We start from the raw sequence: 21,263 nt of genomic DNA on the forward strand, positions 1-21,263 counted from the left end.
GCAAATGTTTGAAGGTAACCGGGGAATGTTTCACCCCTAAAACGTTGCGTTTCACTCTAAAACGTTTCAACTTTGGGCAAGTCCCAAGCGAAAACTCCAAGTGAAATGGTTAAATAATACATGTAAGATGGTTTTTTTAGTAAACAACAAGTTACAATTTACACATTTATACCATGTGAATCCTTTCATATCTACAAATGATGTGTACTCTATTTATAGTGTCCAAAATCTTCAAAAAGGCAAGAAAAAACAAAATTTAAATCCATGAAAAAATCACGTTTCAGTTAGCCATTTCACTTGGGGTGTTTTGTGTTCCGGTGAAACATTTCAAGCGTTTCAGGTTTTTTGGCGTTTTAGCATTAGCAAAACGCGTTTTGCGGTTACCATGATTCCTTCGCTCTGGCTGACAATCCCTTGGGTCTATGCCTCCCATTGTTGCCCCATCTACTCCTTTGGTCCTAGTAGTTGTTAGATGGGTGGCACACGGATAGCCTCTGCGGGCCATTCTTCTCTACTCTTGAGGGGTTGATTGATTGGTTTGTGAGTCCGATCCAATAACACTTTACACATCCATTGCACATTCATGTCCATGGATTTTATCCTTAAATTTTCATTCTTAAGTCTTCCGTTGCATTTACTCACACACACATCCACATTCGTGTCATTGCATTGTTCTTTCAATTAGCTTTTCATTTTAGCTTAGTTTTGTCTTTTGAAGCATCTTTCTGTTGATCTCTATGCTTGCATGTTTTTATATTTTGTGCAGGGTTTTGTTTTTAGTGCAGGGCTAACATGTAGGTTTGCACCAGTCCTCACTTGGTTGGGAACTTGGGATGCACGTTATTCCATCCATAGTTTTATTATCCTAGGAGTTTTGCTCTTCTTCCAGCGTGGAGGCTTTCCCTCTTGAGGCGGATCGTGCAACATCTCTCTTGACGCTACCATGGTAGTGACTTCTATCTTGTTCTTCCAGTTGGGATGCTTCCTCACATCATGGTTCTTGGCACCATATGAAGATTGACATCTGGCTCCTATGGTTCTTGGCACCACATGAAGTTTGACATCTGGCTCTTCTTCCTCCTTTGGTGTCGACATCCAAGGTTGAGAGGGGGTTGCTATCCTTCTTGGTATTCTGTAGGTCTCGGCACTTGTCTTCAACATTGACCTTTTTCCCCCTATCACTGGTGGTTTGTACACCATACCACCATTATTTCATTATCCTTCCTTCGTCATTGACACCCTTGAGTGGATGGGTAACTTGTCTGTTTTGTGATGGGTTGGACCTAACCATCCCTTCTCCTTGTCCATATGATACAATTACTAGCCTTCTTTTCCATTGGCAAACAGTGTTTTTAATTTTCTTTTTAAAAGAGACTTGGTCAACTTTTTCAGTACTTGTATTGAATGCACAGGTACGGTATGGTAAACTGGTAGTAGACCTACTGTGTGAAAAACACATTATCTTTTCAGTTTGCTTACAGAATGTACAGTAAGGTACGGCTCGTATGGTACAGTATGGAACCTTTCCGTATGCAAATGGAACACAACTGTGATAGGTATTTTGTCATAAGAAATGACTTTTAGGTAAAAGAGAGCTGAAAAGGAAGCTAAGTAAAATTGCGAAACATTAACTGAGAGTAGGCAAATAGTAGTGTTCAGTGATTCAGTTGTTTGTGCACAATGATAAACTGGAATTTTCTTTAGTGAAAGGTTGATATAAAGTTTTTGTTGTATTTAGTTCTTGGTATTTAGGCACATATATTAATTTAGGTCACAAAAGTGAATCTTGTTGGGATATTTTTTCCATAGTGGAAACATTATGAATTAAAAGTTGATCACATTTTGTTGAGGTAGATGCTAAAATAGTGCTACCATCCTTTTGATTTCTTTTCTCCTCATCCAGACAAGACTGAATGACACCTTCAAGTATAGGATTTGGTACATTTGTTAGTAGTTACAAGAGTTGGGAAGACTTTCTATTGCAGAAAATTAACCAAAGTAAAGCACTTGATAAACAAAAAGCTCTACATATGTGAGTGTGGCCACATAAACCTACATTGAATGTTCTAACATTTCTTTTTGAAAACTAGCAAGGGCATTAGAGGGTAGGGTAGCATCACAATGTTTGTTCTTAGTGAGCTGGATTTAAAAAGACAGTAGACAGGCTCCTATTTTCAGCTTGAGAGCCAGTATTGATCACTCCTTGCAAGTGTTTTGAAGCCACAAGATATTTGACTTGTGATACTGCACAATCAAATTTTAACCTTTTGCAATTCATATAATTTGGAAGATAGTTTTGAAGGTGTATCTAATGTGCAATTGGTGCTCTTATGTGATGGTGATGACTCAATGGGAAAATCAGTTTCGTGCATTCTCGGATCAGCTATATCGAACACCTGCACATCACAAATCTGTGAGAGATGACATTGTTAATCAGGTTGAAATCCAAGTTGAGGTTATTGTATTTATTTAGTCCCAAATGATACATGACTTTTCAGTGGTCATTCTTACAATAGATTATACTTTGTTGTGCAGCTGAGATCACATCCCGAGTTGTATGAAGGTTATGTACCTATGAAGTACTCGGAGTATGTGAAAAAAATGGCCAAGTATGCTTTTACTCTGCATGCGTGTTCACTCGATACATTTACTTCATGTGCAATACCACAATGATCTCTTTTCTACATTTTGAAGGTGTGGAGAATGGGGAGATCATGTCACTTTGCAAGCAGCTGCTGATTTTGTACGTATAAACTCTTCATTTGTGCTGGTTTGTTACTTATTGTACATCAAAGTTCCTTTCAGTTCAACGTTGTCGTTCTGAGTGTTGTAAGGTCCATGATGTGCTGGTCATGCTTCTCAGAGAGAATTGCTGAGATGCTCTGACGATGGGTGCTCAGGTCATGAGATGACCTATTTGTTTAAATTACCTGAGAGAATAGAGAATATATCTGTCACCTGGATTTGCTTCTATACAGAATTACTTTCCAATCATGAATGTGGGAGGTATAAAATCCATTATTTATAATATTGTACTATTCATATGATGCTCATTCAAGATGTATTGACACTGGTATATATTAGCTTCAAGCTTTTGTTAGAACTGAAGCTAATAGGCCTCGTGGCATGCTGTAGGTGAAGCTTTTATTATTGCACATTTTCCTGTGTTACCCGTTACTATCCTGATTAATTGTATATTGCCCATTCTGCTCTCTGAGCCCATCCTAGTGCCGAATAGGCTTTGCCCAAAGCAAGAATGGTTCTCACCTTGCATTTTTGGGAAGGTATAAGAAGCTTTTATTTCAATATCTAGGTTTGTCCAATAGCAAGAATGGTTCTCACCTTGCATTTTTGGGAAGGTGTAAGAAGCTTTTATTTCAATATCTAGGTTTGTCCCATTTCTTAGGGGCAAAGGGCACTCTAGCAAAAGGCATTATGTCACTCAAATCAATGCTTCTCTAGAAGCTAGAACCCTTTTCCTATGGTTCTTTCATATAAAGGTCTTGCACGTATGGGAGAAAGTGCGTGCCTTGGTGTTTCTTATGTAATCATTTGTATGGGTCTCCCCCATGTGATTTTTACTATGCTCATATTCGGCCTTTTTCATTCAGGGTGTTCTCCTTTCATCTATCGCTGTGCTCTTTCTTCTCTCTCTCTCTCTCTCACACACACACACACACTCTCTCTCTCTCTCTCTCTCGCCCCCTATATCCCTTCTTCCGCACTGCATGCTCATACAGCATTGTTGCCAAGTGTGCATGGAGAGACTAATTCCAACCTCCTCTGATTTCTTCTTGCTGCTGCATTTGTTGGTTATACAAATTGGGAGAAAGCAAGGTCTTTAATGGGACTACATGACCAGGACTACATGACCATTTTTGAGTAGTGGAAATGGATGGCATACATGCAAGTGTAAATATTGCAAGAAAACTTTTGATGGAGGACCATCACAAATCGGAGCACAATTTCTTGGGCTGAGAGGTTATGGTGTGAGAAAATGCACTTAAGCTCTTGAACATGTGAAAGAGATATCATAGTGATCCACCTACAATAGTTAAGACATCTATGGTTGATCTAGGCAAGGGCTTGCATTCTGGTGAAAATGTTGCTATTTCCAATGCTATAAGTACAAATGTTTTAGGCACTCCTCAAGAGCAAAGGCAAAACTTGTCTTGATTGACGGAACCCTTAGCAAAGGTTTGGAACTTGCAATTCATTGTTTTTTCTATGCGGAGGAGCTTTCCCATTGGAGGTTGAGTCATCCAAATTTTTTGGATAGGGTGAAAGCAATAGGAGAAGTAGACGCTAGCTATAGCCCTCATATTTACAAAAGTCTTTGCATGAAGCAACTTGCAATTGAGGTGTTTGTGGACAAAGACATACTTGACATTAGAGAGAAGTGCAAAAAATATGGATGCAATATTATATGTGATGGATGGGTTGACACTTGTTGTAGACCAATCATCAATTTCATTGCATCTTCTATACATGGGTTTGCTTTTATGATGATCATGGATATTCGGCCCCAAAATTTTGTGGCAATGTTTATAGATAATGCAACAAATTTTGAATGGACAAAAAAATTGATAGAGAAGCAATAGCCTAGTATATTTCATACTAAAAGTCCTTGTCACGCCTTGGATCTTCTATTCACAGATATTGCCCAACTCTCTTGGGTTGCTCGGATGTTGGTAGGAGCCAACAAAATTGTCACATTAATTACATTCAAGCACAAGATTTTGGCTTTCTATCGATAGTTCAATGCTAAGGAACTGTTGAGGCCATCCCAAATACAATTTGCTTACATGTTTATCATGTTGGTAAATCTACTAGATGGTAGGTGCTATATTGGATTATGTCTCATGGTTGTTAGTGAAGCTTGGACTAGAAAAAGAGTTTGTTGCACTAACAAGCATAAAGCATACTAACAATGATGTGGCTTTGCAAGGTATTTTGTATATTGAACTAGATATGTGTAAGCCAAAATCAAGTGGATTTGCATGCTCCCTTCCAAAGTATGTGAAAAGGATGCATCAAAGTGTGAAATGGTAGGAAACATCTAGAGTGTGCATCCCAAAATTGTAGCAATTGGGTATCAAAGTGCTTTTACAAGACACATGTATCTTCATGTGAAAGAAATTGGAGCACCTTTTCTCTTATCCAAGCAAAGAGAAGAAACAAGTTACTCCTGAAGCATATGGAGAAACTTGTCTACATCCATATTTATGTTTGTGTTATCTTGAAAATCAAAGAACAAGGATGGGAGAAGGTTGAGGCAACTCTTGAGATGTGAAACAGAGAAAAGGATAATGATAGACTATTGGAATTGCAAGAAGTGCAAGGGAAGGAATTGGAAAATTTTGTCACAACACCAAGCACTAGTGGTTCCTTCACATATATCATTGATGAGTATGAATGATGAGGACGAGGAGAATGAAGATGGCGATAATGAGAATGGTGTATCATGCCCATGATAGCAAGAACATGTACTTTGTGATCTAAACTTTGTTTGGTCTTTTCCTAGTATTTATTGTCTACAATCTACCTTGTATCCTTTATGGCAATGGAGTTAAATTCTATATCACTTTCAATTGCTAGACTCGAGTCTTAAGTCTTGAAAAGTTAGATCATTGATATGTAAATCTTCTATTTTAGAAAATGAACAATCAACCCTTGAGCCAATTGGTGTGCAAGACTTCAAATGGTTGGACAATGAATTCAAGTTTGTACTCGGTTTGTTGATTAAAGTACTTAATGCGCTTTAAATGACTAGTTTTAATTATATACTTCTTGATTATTTGAATGAAAGTTAGGGCAACATATGATTCAACCCTAAGATACTCCATTCAAATATTTCCATCCCTTAATATGCTAATCATTTCAATTTCTTCTAGCAATTTACCTCACAATCTTTGATATTCAATTTCTACAAGTTAGAATGTCATTGTTTGACCAATTTCATAAGAAAGCCCCTTTTCCATCTTGATATCAAAAGGAGAAGCAAGAAACTGGGAAGAAGAACGAAAATAATCAAAATACTAGAGAGGATCCGAGTCAATGCCTATCATGACTAAAACCAGCGTGGCATAATGTACCCAACAAAATTTAGTGTTGTCAACATTGTCAGAAGGAGAGCCATTTCCATGATGAATGTCTCAAGTCTATCCCCATCAGTTTGGTAGGTAAGGCCAATGGAAACCTCAAGGTCATACGGTTACTAGATGACCATCACAGTCCATGCTTTTCTTGACTCTGGTCTACTATGTTAGGCTAAAAAGGATACATTACACATTAACCCTTCATTAGCTCATTAAACAGCCCCAAAACTTGAATGCACTTAGGGTGGGTTAGTGTCCCATAATTGAACTCACACGCTTAGGTTGCGTCTATCTTTTATAAATAGTGTGCTAGGTCACTTGCATGTGTTTGAATCTCCAGTCCCTTTAGTTTACCCAGCGTCTTCAGCTGCTGCCCTTAGCTTCTAGAGGGTATCCACACCTATGTTTGGCTTTAGCTGCTCTTGCCATCACCTTAGCCCTCTTTTTGGCTGTTGTAGCCCTATATTAAGTGTTCCCAGCTGCTGCACTAATCATTATGACCTGGTAGACAGCTGTGTTTTCATCCCTAAGGCTGCCCTATTGCTATTCGTCATCTCAAGTACTTTTTCAGCCTTGCCCAGCTGCTGCTCTGCTTCTTGTGGCTGCTGATCATGTTGCCTTGGCTGCCACACAATAGGTGGTTTTGCAGTTTCAGCACTTTTCTTCATTAGCCTTTGCTCAGTTTGGTGGTTACTGCACTTGGGATATGTCTCCAGTGAACGATACATTTTGACTCTTCCCTCAGCCCATCGCCACAAATGTCATTGTCTATTGGACTGCTTTGCCTTGGAGCATTGTGTATATACATTTATTTACATTCAACACTTGTTCAGTTTCACTAGATTCTCTTCTACCCTATTTTGCGGTTTTGCATTGTGATCTAAGTTATTGTGTTTTATGTTTTCTTAGTGCAAACCCTAGCATGTACTCACATGGTATTAGAGCCGGTGGTCTACTAAAGCATATTGTGTGGCTATCATGAAGGCTTGGTCTTTGCGAGATACACAAGTGTCATATAACCAACTCACAATGGTTAATACGCCTTACTCTAGGGTAGCCATCCTGTCTTTTGAGGATTCTCCTTCATTGGAGGTTTTGAGTAGCATTATGGTCTTAATGATGTGGACCTTGCGTCCTCTCCCTCTTCATCTATCTTACTAGATGTTGTCTAGATGATGGACAAGGAGTTCAAAGAATTTATATATAGTAGATGTCAAGACTACACTCATTTTTCTTCAATCCATTCTTTGTCAAGAGTTGTGTGCTGATTAAGAGTTTGATGGTGAGGCTGGATACCTCTCCACTCAAGGAGGACATTACACATTTGGGATGATTGACAAACCCTTGTCTTCATAACAACTAGGCTCAATGTTAGTGTTAGATAATCCTTTTGGTTTACTTGAGCATCTCTCTACTCAAGGACATAACGCATTTGGGACAATAGACAAACCCTCGTCTTCATCGTATCTAGACCTGATGTTAGGGTTGGATAATCCTTTTAGTTTATACGAGCCAAAGTCCTTTCTGTTGCTTCTACTATTGTGCAAGATCTAGTTGTAAGTTACCATGGAGACTATGATTGATATCAGTGTGTTAATGTGCATAGAGGAGGCTCTAGAGATGGACATACATCTTTATGTTTACTTGCTATCTTTTACTTTTTTTGAGCATATCGTTGGTGCTAATCAATCACAATTCCCTTTCATTCCTTCCAGTTCTCATGATAAATTCGATTCTATTATTTTTGCTTTGAGTGTTAGGATTAGATTCAATCCTTGTATAATCTATACTATATAATTTAGAGTCGCTCTCTTTAGATTCAATACTTGCATAATCTACGGTAGGTTTGATTTCTTCCATATGCAATTCAAATAAATTAGAATCATCTATTTCCACTCCCTAGTTCATTATCTTTTCTCATTCCACATGTTAGTATCCACAAGTGCATGCCCTTGTGCACCCTAGTATTATTGTTATCAGGAATACTACTTGTACATGTTGCATCGTGCCTTTCACTTGCAAGTCAACACACCTATCTATCTTGGAATGGCTATTTGGGTACTCCCCTCACGCCCCCATGACATGTATCAACAATAACTTAGATGCAAGAATATCCAACTTGTAACTAGCCTTCCTTCTGTGGATGGGTGGTAAATCCTTGATTACAACTTAATTACAACAGCAAACAATTAGTGCAAATCTGAAAATACAAATTTACCTACTGATCTTGGACAATGCACACTCGATTGGCCCAAAATTGGCGCCCCTTTTGGTATTTCGTTAGCTTTATTGAAGAAGAAGTTGATTTACAATGGGATTCTCCCAATGCAGATTAGAATTTATAGTAGAGAAATCTGAAATTTCTCAGTCTCCAAGGGTCCAAATGCTGAGATCTTCAGAGCAAAGCTGTGAAATGGTTGGGAGATGAGAGGGAAAGCTGTAGAGAGAAAATTCAGAGTTTTGTCACGAAGAATGACTAAAAATCAGTCAAATGCAGCTGCTGCCTTGCCACAACAGCTTGTAGATGCAAAGAACTAAAGAAAATCAGTCATTTACTGCTGCTACCCTGTCTCAACAGCCTGTAGATGCTGTCTCCTGCTGTTGATTGGTCTTCTCCTGCCCTTGGCAGTCTCAGAAGGTCCTCCGATGGCTGCAAATCAAACCAGCAGTCTCCCCTCCCTCTCTTTTGTAGACCGAATTGATAAAAATGCCTCTCTCTAGCCTCTAAAGACGTTTTTCAGTCTTGTATGGGCGTGTTTGACAAGTAGCAGCCTTCCCAAATGGCTTTTCCAGTATTTTTCATAATTAAATATTAATTTTCAGCCTTTAAATATTGAAAATTAATTTAATAATTATTTTGGTGCATTGAAAAATAATCTGACAGGCTAATAATTAAATTGGCTAGGCAACTTCCATTTGTGAGTGTCTTTGCGTCATCTTTGACCATCAGATTGGTGCTAAGTACCATTAAACACCACTTCTTTAGTGTCACCAACTGACACTTATGGCCAAATGGATGATCTAGGCCAACTCCTGGCACCAAATACATGTGCGGCATAACTTCTAGCAACTTTTGCCTTTGATATCTTGTGATTTCTTTGGGTCTCGGGCTCATAAATTTACTTTAACCCCAGTTGCACCTCAGATGTGCAACATTTACTTAATCATGTGATTAAAAATTATTCCACATGTTAAGTGAGGTTTCAAAAATATATGTTCTCATGACACAACCTCTACTTATAGTGCACCTTCACACATTTCATGCCACTCAAATGCAAGGAATTCCATCTTGTGTTTATTGTGTATATATTCGCCCTCCTTGGGCTATACATACAATTATCATATCTATGCCTAGTTAGCCTCTACACTTATATGGCTTCATTGTGCACACATCTCCAACATGATGGACATTTTGAGACCAACACCCAAGTGTTCTCTAGTTCGCTATCTTACCCTATCTATTCATGACTTAGCATGCACACTAGTTGTTATGGCCAAGAATGCTTTTAGTGACAAGACCTGTTTTAACGAGTTGAACATTACAAGTTTGTTGAAGTTCATGGAACAAGTGCTTGAGTCTCAAAGTCTTTGGGGTGTACTAGTTGGTCTAGAGGCTATACTCCACCAAGGTTGTCCATGTCCGATGGACGGGACAACTCGTTTGACCCATCCAATCCCATCCGCTCCATCCGATAGTTTTGGTCGATTGCACCCATGACCGCGAACGCCAATGGTCACACTGGTTTTTTCTTTTTTTTTGTGCGCTTTCTTTTCTTTTTTTTCTTTCTTATTTCTCTCTTCTCTATTCTCTCTATTGTTTTCTTTCTCTCTTATCTTTCTTTTCTTTCTCTCACACATAGAAAATACTAAAGTTTAAAGTTTAAACTAACAAGTTAAAAAACTCCCTCTCTTTCCCCCCCTCCCCTTCCCCCCCCTCTCTCTCACATACACACAATGGCATGATACAACTTTCAAATTTCAAATTTTGAAATCTCTCTCTCTCTCTCTCTCTGTGTTCCCCTCCTTTCCAATTCTTTCTCTCACTCTTTCTCCCCAATGCTAAATTCTAAAGCACTCTCCTTTTCTATAAAAGTCTCTCCCTCTCCTCCATCTCATTCATCCTTTCAAGTTTTCTTTCTCTCCTCCTGCTTTCAAGCTCTTCATTCCTTCTACTCTCTCAAGCTCTCTTCTCCCTTAACTTCTTAATCCTTTCAAGTTCCTTCTCCATCAAGTTCTACTCTCTCTCTACTCGCATTCATCACTTGCATTCTCATTTATATTTGCAAATTAGAAGGGGAGGCTATACCATACCTCGGTATTCCCGATGATATCTGTGAAGATTGTCATTAGAAATACTTGCCATTGAATCGATGCAAAGGCCTTTCAAGGGTGAGTGAGGAGGTGGTCTCTCTCGATCATGAGGTCTCAGATGCGGAAGAAGATACCTCTCCAACCAACCGTCTTGGTTTCCTTCGTTGAATGGGCTTCCTTCTATCCCATCTGGAAAAGCCATTTGAGTGGTACACCTATGCCCAAAAGGCAAGCCACTCTTGCCCAAGCAAGGGGGTAAGTTTCCGGTCTGGTACTCTCTCCTTTCTCAAGGAGAGGTGAAGGCAAGAGAAAATAGATATTGCATACACCATAAATTGAGTGTACTCTCTCTTTTCATATCCTCAAAGTGGATTGATGGAAGCAGATAGTGAAAGCTATTGCCGTCCCTCGGTCCATTCGAGAGATGGTATGATGTTACATACAATGACATGTATACTAAAACCAATCTTGCTCCTCGCATAGGGTGGCAAATAACCCGATTAAGCACTAATTACAGCAAGCACAAAATTCATGTAAATTGAAAATGCACACTTACCGCTTTAAACTTTCATATTTGACACTTGGTTGGCTCCAAAATTGGTGCCCCTTGTGGTATTATTTAATCTTATATTGTAAATGAAAGGAGTACAACTGAGATTCTCTAATCTCCTCTACTAATCTAAGTATCTCTTGTCATCAAAATTGATCAGCAAGCCTCCAAACCAATTTGCCCCTTGGTTTGCTTGGGGATTAATCATCGGCTTACTCCTGAAAGAAGAATTCGGTCCTAAATCTTATATTGACTAGTTTGCCTCTTCAATCTCCTTGAACTTCCTCAATTTTAGCTGTTGGAATTCAAGTCCTAGGTCCTAAATTGTGATCACGTATCCCAAGGTGGCTGTCAAACCTTATAGATGGACTGAAATCTCTTCCTCTAATGGCTTAAGCTGCTACAAAATGCTGAGATAACTTAAGAGATGACTGGGGGATGAGAGAATGCTGTAGAGAGAAAAATTTCAGAGTTTCATGGCGAGAAATATTTAAAAGCTATTGTTGCCTTGCTCAAATAGCCATGGAAGTTGTCACCTACAACTTAGGACCACCAGAAAACTTGGTGCTTCTCTTGTATGTTGTCATTTAGACTAGAAGAACTTTGGGCTATTTTCACCTGCTCCTACAGGACTCGAAACTTCTGTCACATGCTGTAAAACTAATTCCTGGTGGTTGCAAATCGCATTAGTAGCCTCTCCTTGCTTTCTAACAAGCTTCTTCTCTCTCACAATGGTTGGAATAGACTTTCACAAAAAACCCTCAAATTTTTTAAAATCTCGTAATTCTGGCATTGCAGATTTTCTCGATTTTCATTTTAATTATGCAAACAACAAGAATCAATTGAGAATTCGGATTTTACAAGTATTAGAAATCATATTTAATTATTTGAAACCATTTTTCATATTATGTGCGAAAGATTCATCATAAGACGACAGAAATAAGCACTTACGCGTTTAATTTAATACGAATTCGCATGTATTTAAAAGTCGAGAAGCTGCTAATGCTCTTTCATGATCACTAATGGATCCTTAATCTTCGATTTACACTCCATAACACTTCAGCATCATCACACGATCAAAATCTATCGCTTTAGTCTATATCCTCTCTTACATATCATCTAGCTTATTAAATTAATTTTATTAATTAAATAATTATTTTATTGCTTAGAATATCAATTTCACTAGCCAATAATTAAGTTAACTAGGTCAATTTATTTTCTAAGTATCCTTGAGTAGTTATTAATCCTTAGATTTGTATTGATTAATTAATTAATGCCTAGTCTCTAATGTGACCATTGATATTATTGGCTAATAAATTGGTCTCTATGTCCAAATTTGATACCGGGTACCACCTAGCATCTATCATGCATAACTTAATACAACTTTTGCCTTTGGCACCAATTGATATCTCAAGGTCTTGGGTCCTACACTGTGGAATAATTAACTTGCATCTCACATGTGCAAATCACATTAACACATTTGATTAACATTTAATGAAGTGCTAAGCAAAGCATTAAAATTTCACGTCCTCGTAACATGTATCAAGAAACTTGATATGAGAGAGAGAGAGAGAGAGGATTGACATGTCCTTTGACGCCATGCGTGTTGGTTGGGCGAAATATGGATGCTCTATACTATTCGATGGATGGAGTGACCATAGAAAAATAGGAATCATTGATATCCTTGTCTCTTGCCTACTTAACATATACTTTCTACGAGTGGTGGATGCCGATACAAGGGGAAGGAAAACCACGGGCTCCTTTATATATCCGCATAAATAGCAAGCCGTCATTGAGGTAATGCTTCTAGTTCCATTATTTTGCAATCGCTCATTTCATTTAACCTCCTAAATTTATTCTAACTTCATTGTGTGTAATCTTGTAGGGTGGGTTGCAAAATATTGTGCAAGTTATCATGGATAACACCTCAAATTGTTCATCTATGGGACGGAAATTGAGTATGGATGCCATGCACTACACATTGTCTATCTAGATCTTCTTATAGAAGATATAGGCAAGCTGGAGTGGGTAGTGAGGATTGTTAATAACGTTTGCACAATCGTTGGCTTCGTTAACTCCAAGGTCTGAGTTTGTGCGATTTATCTCTCATACTCCCACTTGGACTTGAAGAAGGCCTTCGAAGACTCGGTTTGTGGCCATGTGGCTTCTTTTTGAGCGTCTTTATGACATTCGCAACAAGCTCCAAAAAATGGTCATATCGGGTGAATTTAAGGAGTGGCTTGAAGGGAAGTCCGCATCAAGCTAAGTGGAAGCAAAGACTGTTCAATGATGTTGCATAAAGGAGGAAGTTTGGATGGACATGAGAAAGATTGTCTTTGTCATTGCTTTTATCTACAGGGTGCTGCCCATGACAAACACGAAGAGGGCTACTATTAGCCTCCTCTATCATCTTAGTGTGGATGTGATGGAGGAGATACAATCATTGACCATTTTGGATGGGGAGGTTTCTTTTTCATAGTACTTAATTTAAAAAAAATGATTCATGCTTCTTTTTAGTTTTAGAATTTAGAATTTACATTGTTTCTCTCTTCTTCTTCAGCTCTAAATCTCCCTCCAAATCTCTATCCTCTTACACCTATGTAATGACATCTTGGATAATATCTCTGAAAGAGATGATATTCTCTTTTTGACAAAGAAGGGATGGGAGTGGATAAAGCGACCCATCCATGGATTAGTGACACTTTTGTATCCTGCCTTTAAAATTGCCTCTCTCTTCATGGATGTCAATGTGCTTGTTGACTGCGATACCTTTTTTCCAAAGACTTTGGCGAAAGAGCACCATGGTGTCTTTCTCCGAGAGCTCATAAATTATAGCGATCGAAGGGATACCAATTTTGCATCTACCATTTGTTGGGAGCAAGAATAGTTGGTGAAGCCTCTTGTTTGGCGAGAGTCATTTGACTACCAATTGTCCCATCTCCAAAAAGTAGCATTACGCATTCTTGTACAAGCTTGAAAATCTCTTCTCTTTTTCCATTTGATTCTAGTTACAACTTGTCAGTTTGAAGTTTAAACTTATTTTCTCTTCACATGGTTTAGAATTGTTCGTCCGGTGCATGTGAGAGGAATTGGTCCGTCTATTTTCTTGTGCACACCAAAGTTTGTAATAAGTTTAGTGCGTGGCAATTGGAGTGATCAATGTATTATCACTCCAATTTACGCACGTTATGTAATATGCATGATATGTCTATTGCAAGACATGTTTACTCAAATTTTATACTTTTTAGTTTATAACTTTATTAATAAATTATGGATTATATTTAGAGATGGTTCCTTTGTTTAATCTAAGTTCTTCATCCTTAAGTGTATAGGTGAATGTGGATGTGCTCAAGCTCTGCTAGCACACTTAAAGTGTAACTTGCGAGAGAGACTTGGGGCAGGAGTAAATATTTAAGAAGCTTTATTTGGAACTCAAGGAGATAGATTGAAGGCCTCTCGTACTCATGTATGTTGAGCTTGTATTACTGTTTGCCCTTGTGCCGCTAGTGGTGGCACTTTTACTTCGGTATCCACATCGGTTGCTTGTGATGCTTGTGGGGCCCTTAGATGCTATGTGAGGCGTGGGAGTGGCTCCAGAAGCACTCCTAGTTTGGCCCATGAGGATATACCTATCACTACGTCTCACATAGAGCTTAGAGATCTCGAGTATGATGAGGAGGTCAATGCCATCAATGAGAGTAATTTTGTTGGGGAGGATGATGGCTTCTTAAGTGGCGATGAGGATGCTTTTATCTTCGATACCGAGAGTGATATGAGCATTTAGAGTCTAGGAATTTCTCATTTGATCGTGTATCTTGATTTGGATTGAGCCATGTCTTCATCTCAATCCATTTCTGTATATATTTTTGTACGAGATTGTATATTTGGCTCATAATAAAGTAGTTGGTTTCATTATTCATGAATCATAAGTCATGACCCATATTGTATTCTTGGGTCTTGACTCTCGAGTCTTGTTTCAACTCTCTTCCACACTCACTTTTGACTTGAATCGCTAGGTTTATGCTTTAAGTCTAAACATTAAGAGAGAGAGAGAGTGTGTGTGTGTGTGTGTGTGGGTGTGTGTGTATAATATTCATCGAACGTAGCATTGGACGCAAGTCCAAGATTTATTAGTCGGATTAATATCATACTAGCATTAGATTGTATTAATAGGACACCATTGGACGTGATAACCTTGTGTCCCACTCTCAATTGGCCCACCTTGGTCATATTAGTTCGATTAGTACCATACTAGTGGGATGCCATCGAACGTGACAATCTTGTGCTCGACTCTCAATTGGCCTACCTTGGTCATATTCATCAATTGAAGGCTCATAATACGAGAACAAATGTTGATGATGTAGGGGGTTATTTCTCAATCTTCACTCTCATCTTTAGCACTTTTTCATAACATTTAATTATTGGAGACATATCAATCTTGATCATGAGATGCAAAAGTTCTCCATTAAGGGAATGATATTATGAGGACATGTATTTTTGAAACCTCACTTAGCATGTTGATTAATTTTTAACCACATGGTTAAGTAAATGTATGAGGTGTAATTGGGGTTAGAGTAAATTTACGAGTGTGGAATCCGAGGAAATCACGGGATATTAAAGGCAAAAGTTGCTGTAAGTTATGCCGCACACGTGCTTGGTGGTATTTGGTGCTAGTTGTTGGCCTAGGTCATTCATTTGGCCATAAGTATCAGTTGTTGGTGACACTAGAGAAGTAGTGTTTAATGGTACCTAACGCCAATCTGATGGTCAAAGATGGCATAGAAAACACTTGGAAATGGAAGTTGCCTAGCCGATTTAATTATTGGCTAGTCAAATTATTTTTTAGGACACTGATATAATTATTAGATTAATTTTCAGCAGCTGTTGAGATAGTGCAATAGTAGTAAACGATAGATTTTCTTTAGTTCTTCGCGAAGAAAGTCTAAACTTTCTCTCTCCCCAGCATTCTCTCTCATCTCCTAGTCTTTCTACAGCCTTGGTTCGAAGAGTAGAGCATTGAGATCACTAGAGGCTGAGAAGTTTCAGATTTCTCTGCTGTAAACCCTAATATGTACCAAAAACCTCTGGAAGCGTGCCAAAAATTGGAAGCTCCAAGACTTGGATTCAATAGGGCTGAAGCTGTTTTTAGTCAAATTCAAGTGGAGGGACCAGCAAATCGATGAATTTGGTCCCATTGTACATCAACTTCTTCTTCAATTAAGTTAAATAAATACCGAAAGGGGCACGATTTTTGGGTCCAACAGGGTGTCCAATGTCCAAGATTATATGGTAAAGTGTATATTTTAGTTTTGTGAATTTGTTAATTGTTGTGAATAGTGCTTAATGAGATTATTTACTAACCTATCTGAGGAGGAAGGTTGGTTTCATGGTTCCATTGCTAGGATTAGCACTCAATCCCTTGATTTGGTGGGTATGAGCCACTTGATTGCCAGCCAAAGCTTTGTGCTAGTGCTGATTTTTACTCCTAGCCGAGAAATTACAGCAATATGTCTTCATACTACAGGGAGATGGACTCAAAAAGATGTTTTTGTACACCTTTGGGACAACAAACCCTTCATTTGAAGCTTCCAAAGATGCTAATGAAACAAAACAGTTGGTACATGTGGGGCAAGGATTGCAAATGCAAGGCCATCATGGAAGTGCGAATCCAATGGATTCTGGACAGCTGGGCATGCATGCTATGATGGGGCAGCTAGGATATTTTGGTGGAAGCACGATTTTTCATGGTATTGGCAGTGTGCAGTTACAGTTTCAGAATGGCTCTGTCTTAACACTTCAACATATACGGCATGTACCTCAGCTCAAGAAGAGCTTGATCAACGCAGGGCGATGATGATGGTTTTCATACCACCTTTGGTGATGGAAAATGGAAGATCTGTAAGGGATCTAGGGTTATTGCCAGAGGTTGGAAGAGTGATACATTGTATCCACTCCATGTATCTAGTGTGCGTGACCATGTTGTTGCCGTGACCGAGCAACCAAGTGTTTCTTTGTTGCATGGCCGGTTGGGACTCATGAGTCAAACAAGAATGAAAGTGCTTTCTCGTTTGGGTTACTTGCCTTGTCTTCATTATGCTGATTTTGAGCACTGTGATCATTGTATTTATGGCAAACATGCATAGACTTCTCACAAAAAGTCTCTTTCTTTGAAATCTTCTCCTCTAGAGTTAGTACACTCAGATGTATGTCAAATGCAAGGATTATCTTTAGGAGGAAAGAAATATTTTGTCACCTTTGTCGATGATGCTACACGGAAAGTATGGGTTTACCCTATTCGTAGCAAGGATGAAGTGCTTGACAAGTCTAAAAAATTCTTGGCATTGGCTGAAAATCAGACATATAAGATACTTAAGTGTCTTCGCTCTAACAATGGTGGGGAATATGTGTCCAAAGCCTTTCAGGCATTTTGTGACAGCAAAGGTATAATGAGGGAGCTCACCGCCCCTCATAATCCACCCCAAAATGGAGTTGCAGAGCGTACGAATCGGACCATCGAGAATAAGGTCCGTACGATGCTGTCTCATGCTGCAATACCCCATGGTTTTTGGGCAGAGGCTGTTATGACAGCCGTTCACTTGATCAATCGGTCACCAAACATGTCTTTTGGGGGGGGGGGAGTTCCCCAAGAAGCGTGGTTGGGCAAGCCACCTTCATATGCTCATTTGAAAGTGTTTGGCTACGAGGCTTTTGTGCACATTTGTAAAGAAAAATGTAGCAAACTTGAGCCAAAGTCCTGTAAATGCATTTTCCTAGGATATGGTGACGAGGGTGAAACGGGATATAGATTGTGGGATCCTGAGAAAAGGAAAGTAGTACGTAGCAATGACGTTATCTTCCGGGAAGATTGCATGCACAAACAGCCCGAAAAGACTATGGAGGTTAGTAGGGTTGTATTCTAGGAAGAAATACCTTTTGGACAGCAAAATGTGCTTGCTGTAAATAAACTTGTAAATGTAGGAAATGATGCTGGAAATGATTAGCCAGCTATTGCCCATGAAAATGAGCCATTAGATGTGCAAGAACAGCCAGGGCAGCAAGCTGTTAATGTTGATTTGTAGGCTGAAATGCTAGGTTAGCATACTGAAAATGGAAATTTGCAAGAACAGCCAGCAAACAATGACCATTGGGTTAGGAGATCGTCTAGGGCTACTAGACAACCTGATAGGTTTGTTCCTGGTGCAATTAATGTGGCTGAATATGTCATGCTGATATACTGTGGTGAACCGTCTTGCTTCAAGGAAGCAATGGACAGACAAGACAGCAAGAAATGGTATAATGCCATGCTGTTAGAGATGGAATCGCTTGAAAAAAATGGCACTTGGGACTTGGTGTAGTTGCCTAAAGGACAGAAAACCCTTCCATGCAAATGGGTTTATAAAATGAAAGCCACTTCTGGTTCCTCACCAAAGTACAAAGCAAGATTGGTTGCAAAGGGGTACAAGCAAGAGCATGGAATTGACTTTGATGAGATTTTCTCTCCTGTAGTCAAGATGACTACATTGAGAACCATTTTGGGCTTGGTTGCAGTTGAGGATATGGAGCTCATATAGATGGATGTAAAGACTGCGTTTTTACATGTTGATCTACATGAAGACATATATATGCAGCAGCCTGAAGGGTTTGTTGAACAAGGGAGAGAACAAATGGTATGTAAACTCAAAAGGAGTTTGTATGGGCTGAAACAAGTACCAAGAGAATGGTATCATAAGTTTGATACATTCATGCAATTCGAAGGCTTTCATAGAACTCAAGTGGATCACTACTTGTACACCAAGAAGGCAGTAGATGGCAGCGTGATTATCTTGGTTCTGTATGTTGATGACATGCTGATTGCTGGCAGGGATACTCATGCCTTGGATTCATTGAAGCAAAGTCTTCATGGCAGATGTGACATGAAGGATCTAGGTGATGCAAATCACATTCTTGGCATGCGAATACTCAGAGATAGATCTAAAGGTTTACTCTATCTATCTCAGCAGGAGTATATCTTCAAAGTTTTGCAGCGTTTCAATATGGAGGGGGGGAAAACAATTGGGGTTCCATTGCCTCCATATGTGAAACTTAGTGCAGAGGACAGCCCTACATCTGATGATGAGAAGGCTGAAATGGCTAAGATACCATATGCTTCAGCTGTTGGCAGTTTGATGTATGCTATGGTTGCTACACATCCTGACATTGCTTTTGCAGTAGGAGTGGTTAGCAGATACATGGCAACCCCTGGCAAGAAGCATTGGGATGCAGTGAAAGGTATTATGAGATACCTCAAAGGCACAAAGGAGTTGTGGATCTACTTTGGAAAGCAGAAAGCATCTGTTGTTGGCTTTACGGATGCAGACTATGCTGGTCATGCGGACTGCAGGAAGTCCACTTCTGGGTATGCGTTTACTTTCACAGGAGGAGCGGTCTCTTGGATCTCCAGGCTACAAAAGTGTGTTGCATTTTCTACGACAGAGGCAGAGTAGGTAGCTGCCACTGAGGCATGCAAGGAGGCTTTTTGGCTTTCACGTCTGGTGGGGGAGCTTGGAATCACGGAGTTACCTGTTCTCCATTGTGATAGTCAGAGTGCTATCATGCTAGTACGGAATCCTGTCTTTCATGCAAAGACAAAGCACATATAGGTGAAGTATCACTTCATTAGAGATGTACTTGACAGCAAGAGCATTGAGCTTGTCAAAGTGCATACAGATGATAATCTTGCAGATCTTCTCACGAAGGGTCTTCCAGCAGAGCTGTTTGCTCATTGCCGACAGATGATGGGAGTTGGATAGATATATTTATTTCAGCTTTGTATATACTTGGACTTAGCTGATTCTTTTCTCCTCTTAAGGCACATTGCCTTTAGGTGGGAGGTTGTTGGAAATAAAGGGCCATCGTGCCTTTTATATGTGGACGGATGTGAACACACCCTTAGCACATTGTACTTTCATACATATATCTATCTAAAACCTAAAGTGGTACCCTCATCCTTGTACCAAAAACGTGTTCACTCTCTATTCTGTCTACCTCTATCTCTCTGCCTCACCGGTTCCTTCAAGCCCTGATCTAGGCAGATCCTCGAGATCCTAGGTATGAAAAGGTGAGATGACCGCGGGAAGGAAGCCACTTCATCCAAGGGTAGAAGTAGAAGGTAAAAGACCTCCGCCACGATGTGTGCAAAGGATGGAGCAGTGGGTGGGGACCCCCTTTGAAACTGGAGGAATAGGAGCCTTCTCTGAAGTCGGAGTAGATGTGGATGCCCCCTCAGAAGGAAAATAAAGATTATCCCTCTGTGAATCTCTCTTTGAGGTAGATAGGGAATTCAAAAACTCATGGATCACAAACTCCGAAAGAAGTGCTACTGGTCGTGTTGATGAAGGTATTTGGGGTGGTGAAGAACGCCCAAAGGTGGCCTCTTGAACCTGAGTAGGCGAGGGTGAATGGTGGGGCTCGGATTGAGCAATGAGTGGGCAATAGTCGTTGCTTCTCAATGGAGCGGACTTGGAAGTTGAAGAAGGAGGAGTCGAGCAGCCACTGTCTCTCGAAGGAGCGGACTGATGAGGAGATGGTATCAAACAATCACTGTCGCTCAACGGAGTGGACTGCAGAACCACGGGCTATGATAGCCACTGTACCCGAAAGTAGGTGGGAGAATGTTGCCACTGGAGGCGATCTCCAGGAGATTGTAGCACCAATTGATCCTCCATCTACTCCAAAGGACTTAGTGCGTATCGGATGCATCTTATTGCCTTGAGCATAGTACTTTGATAGCTGATGCAGAACGATCTCTGTGGCCTAGAAAGGAGAGGTAGCAAAGGTAGTGTCAGGTGGGAGACCTATATACTCCAGAGGGGGGGGGAGGGAGTAAAGGTCGAAGTCAAGAAGCATTGGGGCTCGAAAACATTGGCACAACATAGGGAATTGATAGCTGCAAATAAATGTTTTATTTGTGAATGTTGCAAGGGACTATCTCAATAGGCAGCAAGCTGGAAAATCAGAAAATCAGGGAGATTCTAAAGGAATGTGCATGAGATCCGTAACTTCTTGGGCTAATGTTCTTACTACAAGAAGTATGTACGCGGGTTTGCTGAAATTACATCTCCTTTGCATGCCTTGCAGAAGAAGGATATGCCATTTGGATGGATAGCGGTGGAAATTTCAGAATTTGAAAAGTTGAAGGAAAAGATGACTTCAAATCCTGTGCTTGTGTTGCCCGATCTGAGGAATTCATTCATAGTTCAATTTGAGCATGTGGTAACAACATTGGGGCTATTCTTATGCAGGACAGCCGAGTTGTGGGATATGAG

At 39.8% G+C, this 21,263-nt stretch overlaps 1 protein-coding gene across 6 annotated transcripts in view; it reads left to right on the forward strand.

The window, feature by feature from the left end:
* Positions 1–21,263, forward strand: part of LOC148015862 (OVARIAN TUMOR DOMAIN-containing deubiquitinating enzyme 12-like) — a 73,857-nt gene that overhangs the window by 36,047 nt on the left and 16,547 nt on the right. For all 6 annotated transcript variants that reach the window (XR_015688014.1, XM_087663589.1, XM_087663588.1 and 3 more), the window contains 3 exons: positions 2,363–2,437; positions 2,536–2,609; positions 2,695–2,743. Coding sequence is in view for 5 of the 6 variants with exons in the window: in XM_087663589.1 (XP_087519715.1) it covers positions 2,363–2,437; positions 2,536–2,609; positions 2,695–2,743 (198 nt within the window). In the remaining variant the exon portion in view is untranslated. The remainder of the gene's footprint in view (positions 1–2,362; positions 2,438–2,535; positions 2,610–2,694; positions 2,744–21,263) is intronic.

This window comes from Lygodium microphyllum, chromosome 23 (genome assembly GCF_053477565.2).
Source record: "Lygodium microphyllum isolate KBCC chromosome 23, Lygodium_microphyllum_v1.1.10, whole genome shotgun sequence".
NCBI lineage: Eukaryota > Viridiplantae > Streptophyta > Polypodiopsida > Schizaeales > Lygodiaceae > Lygodium > Lygodium microphyllum.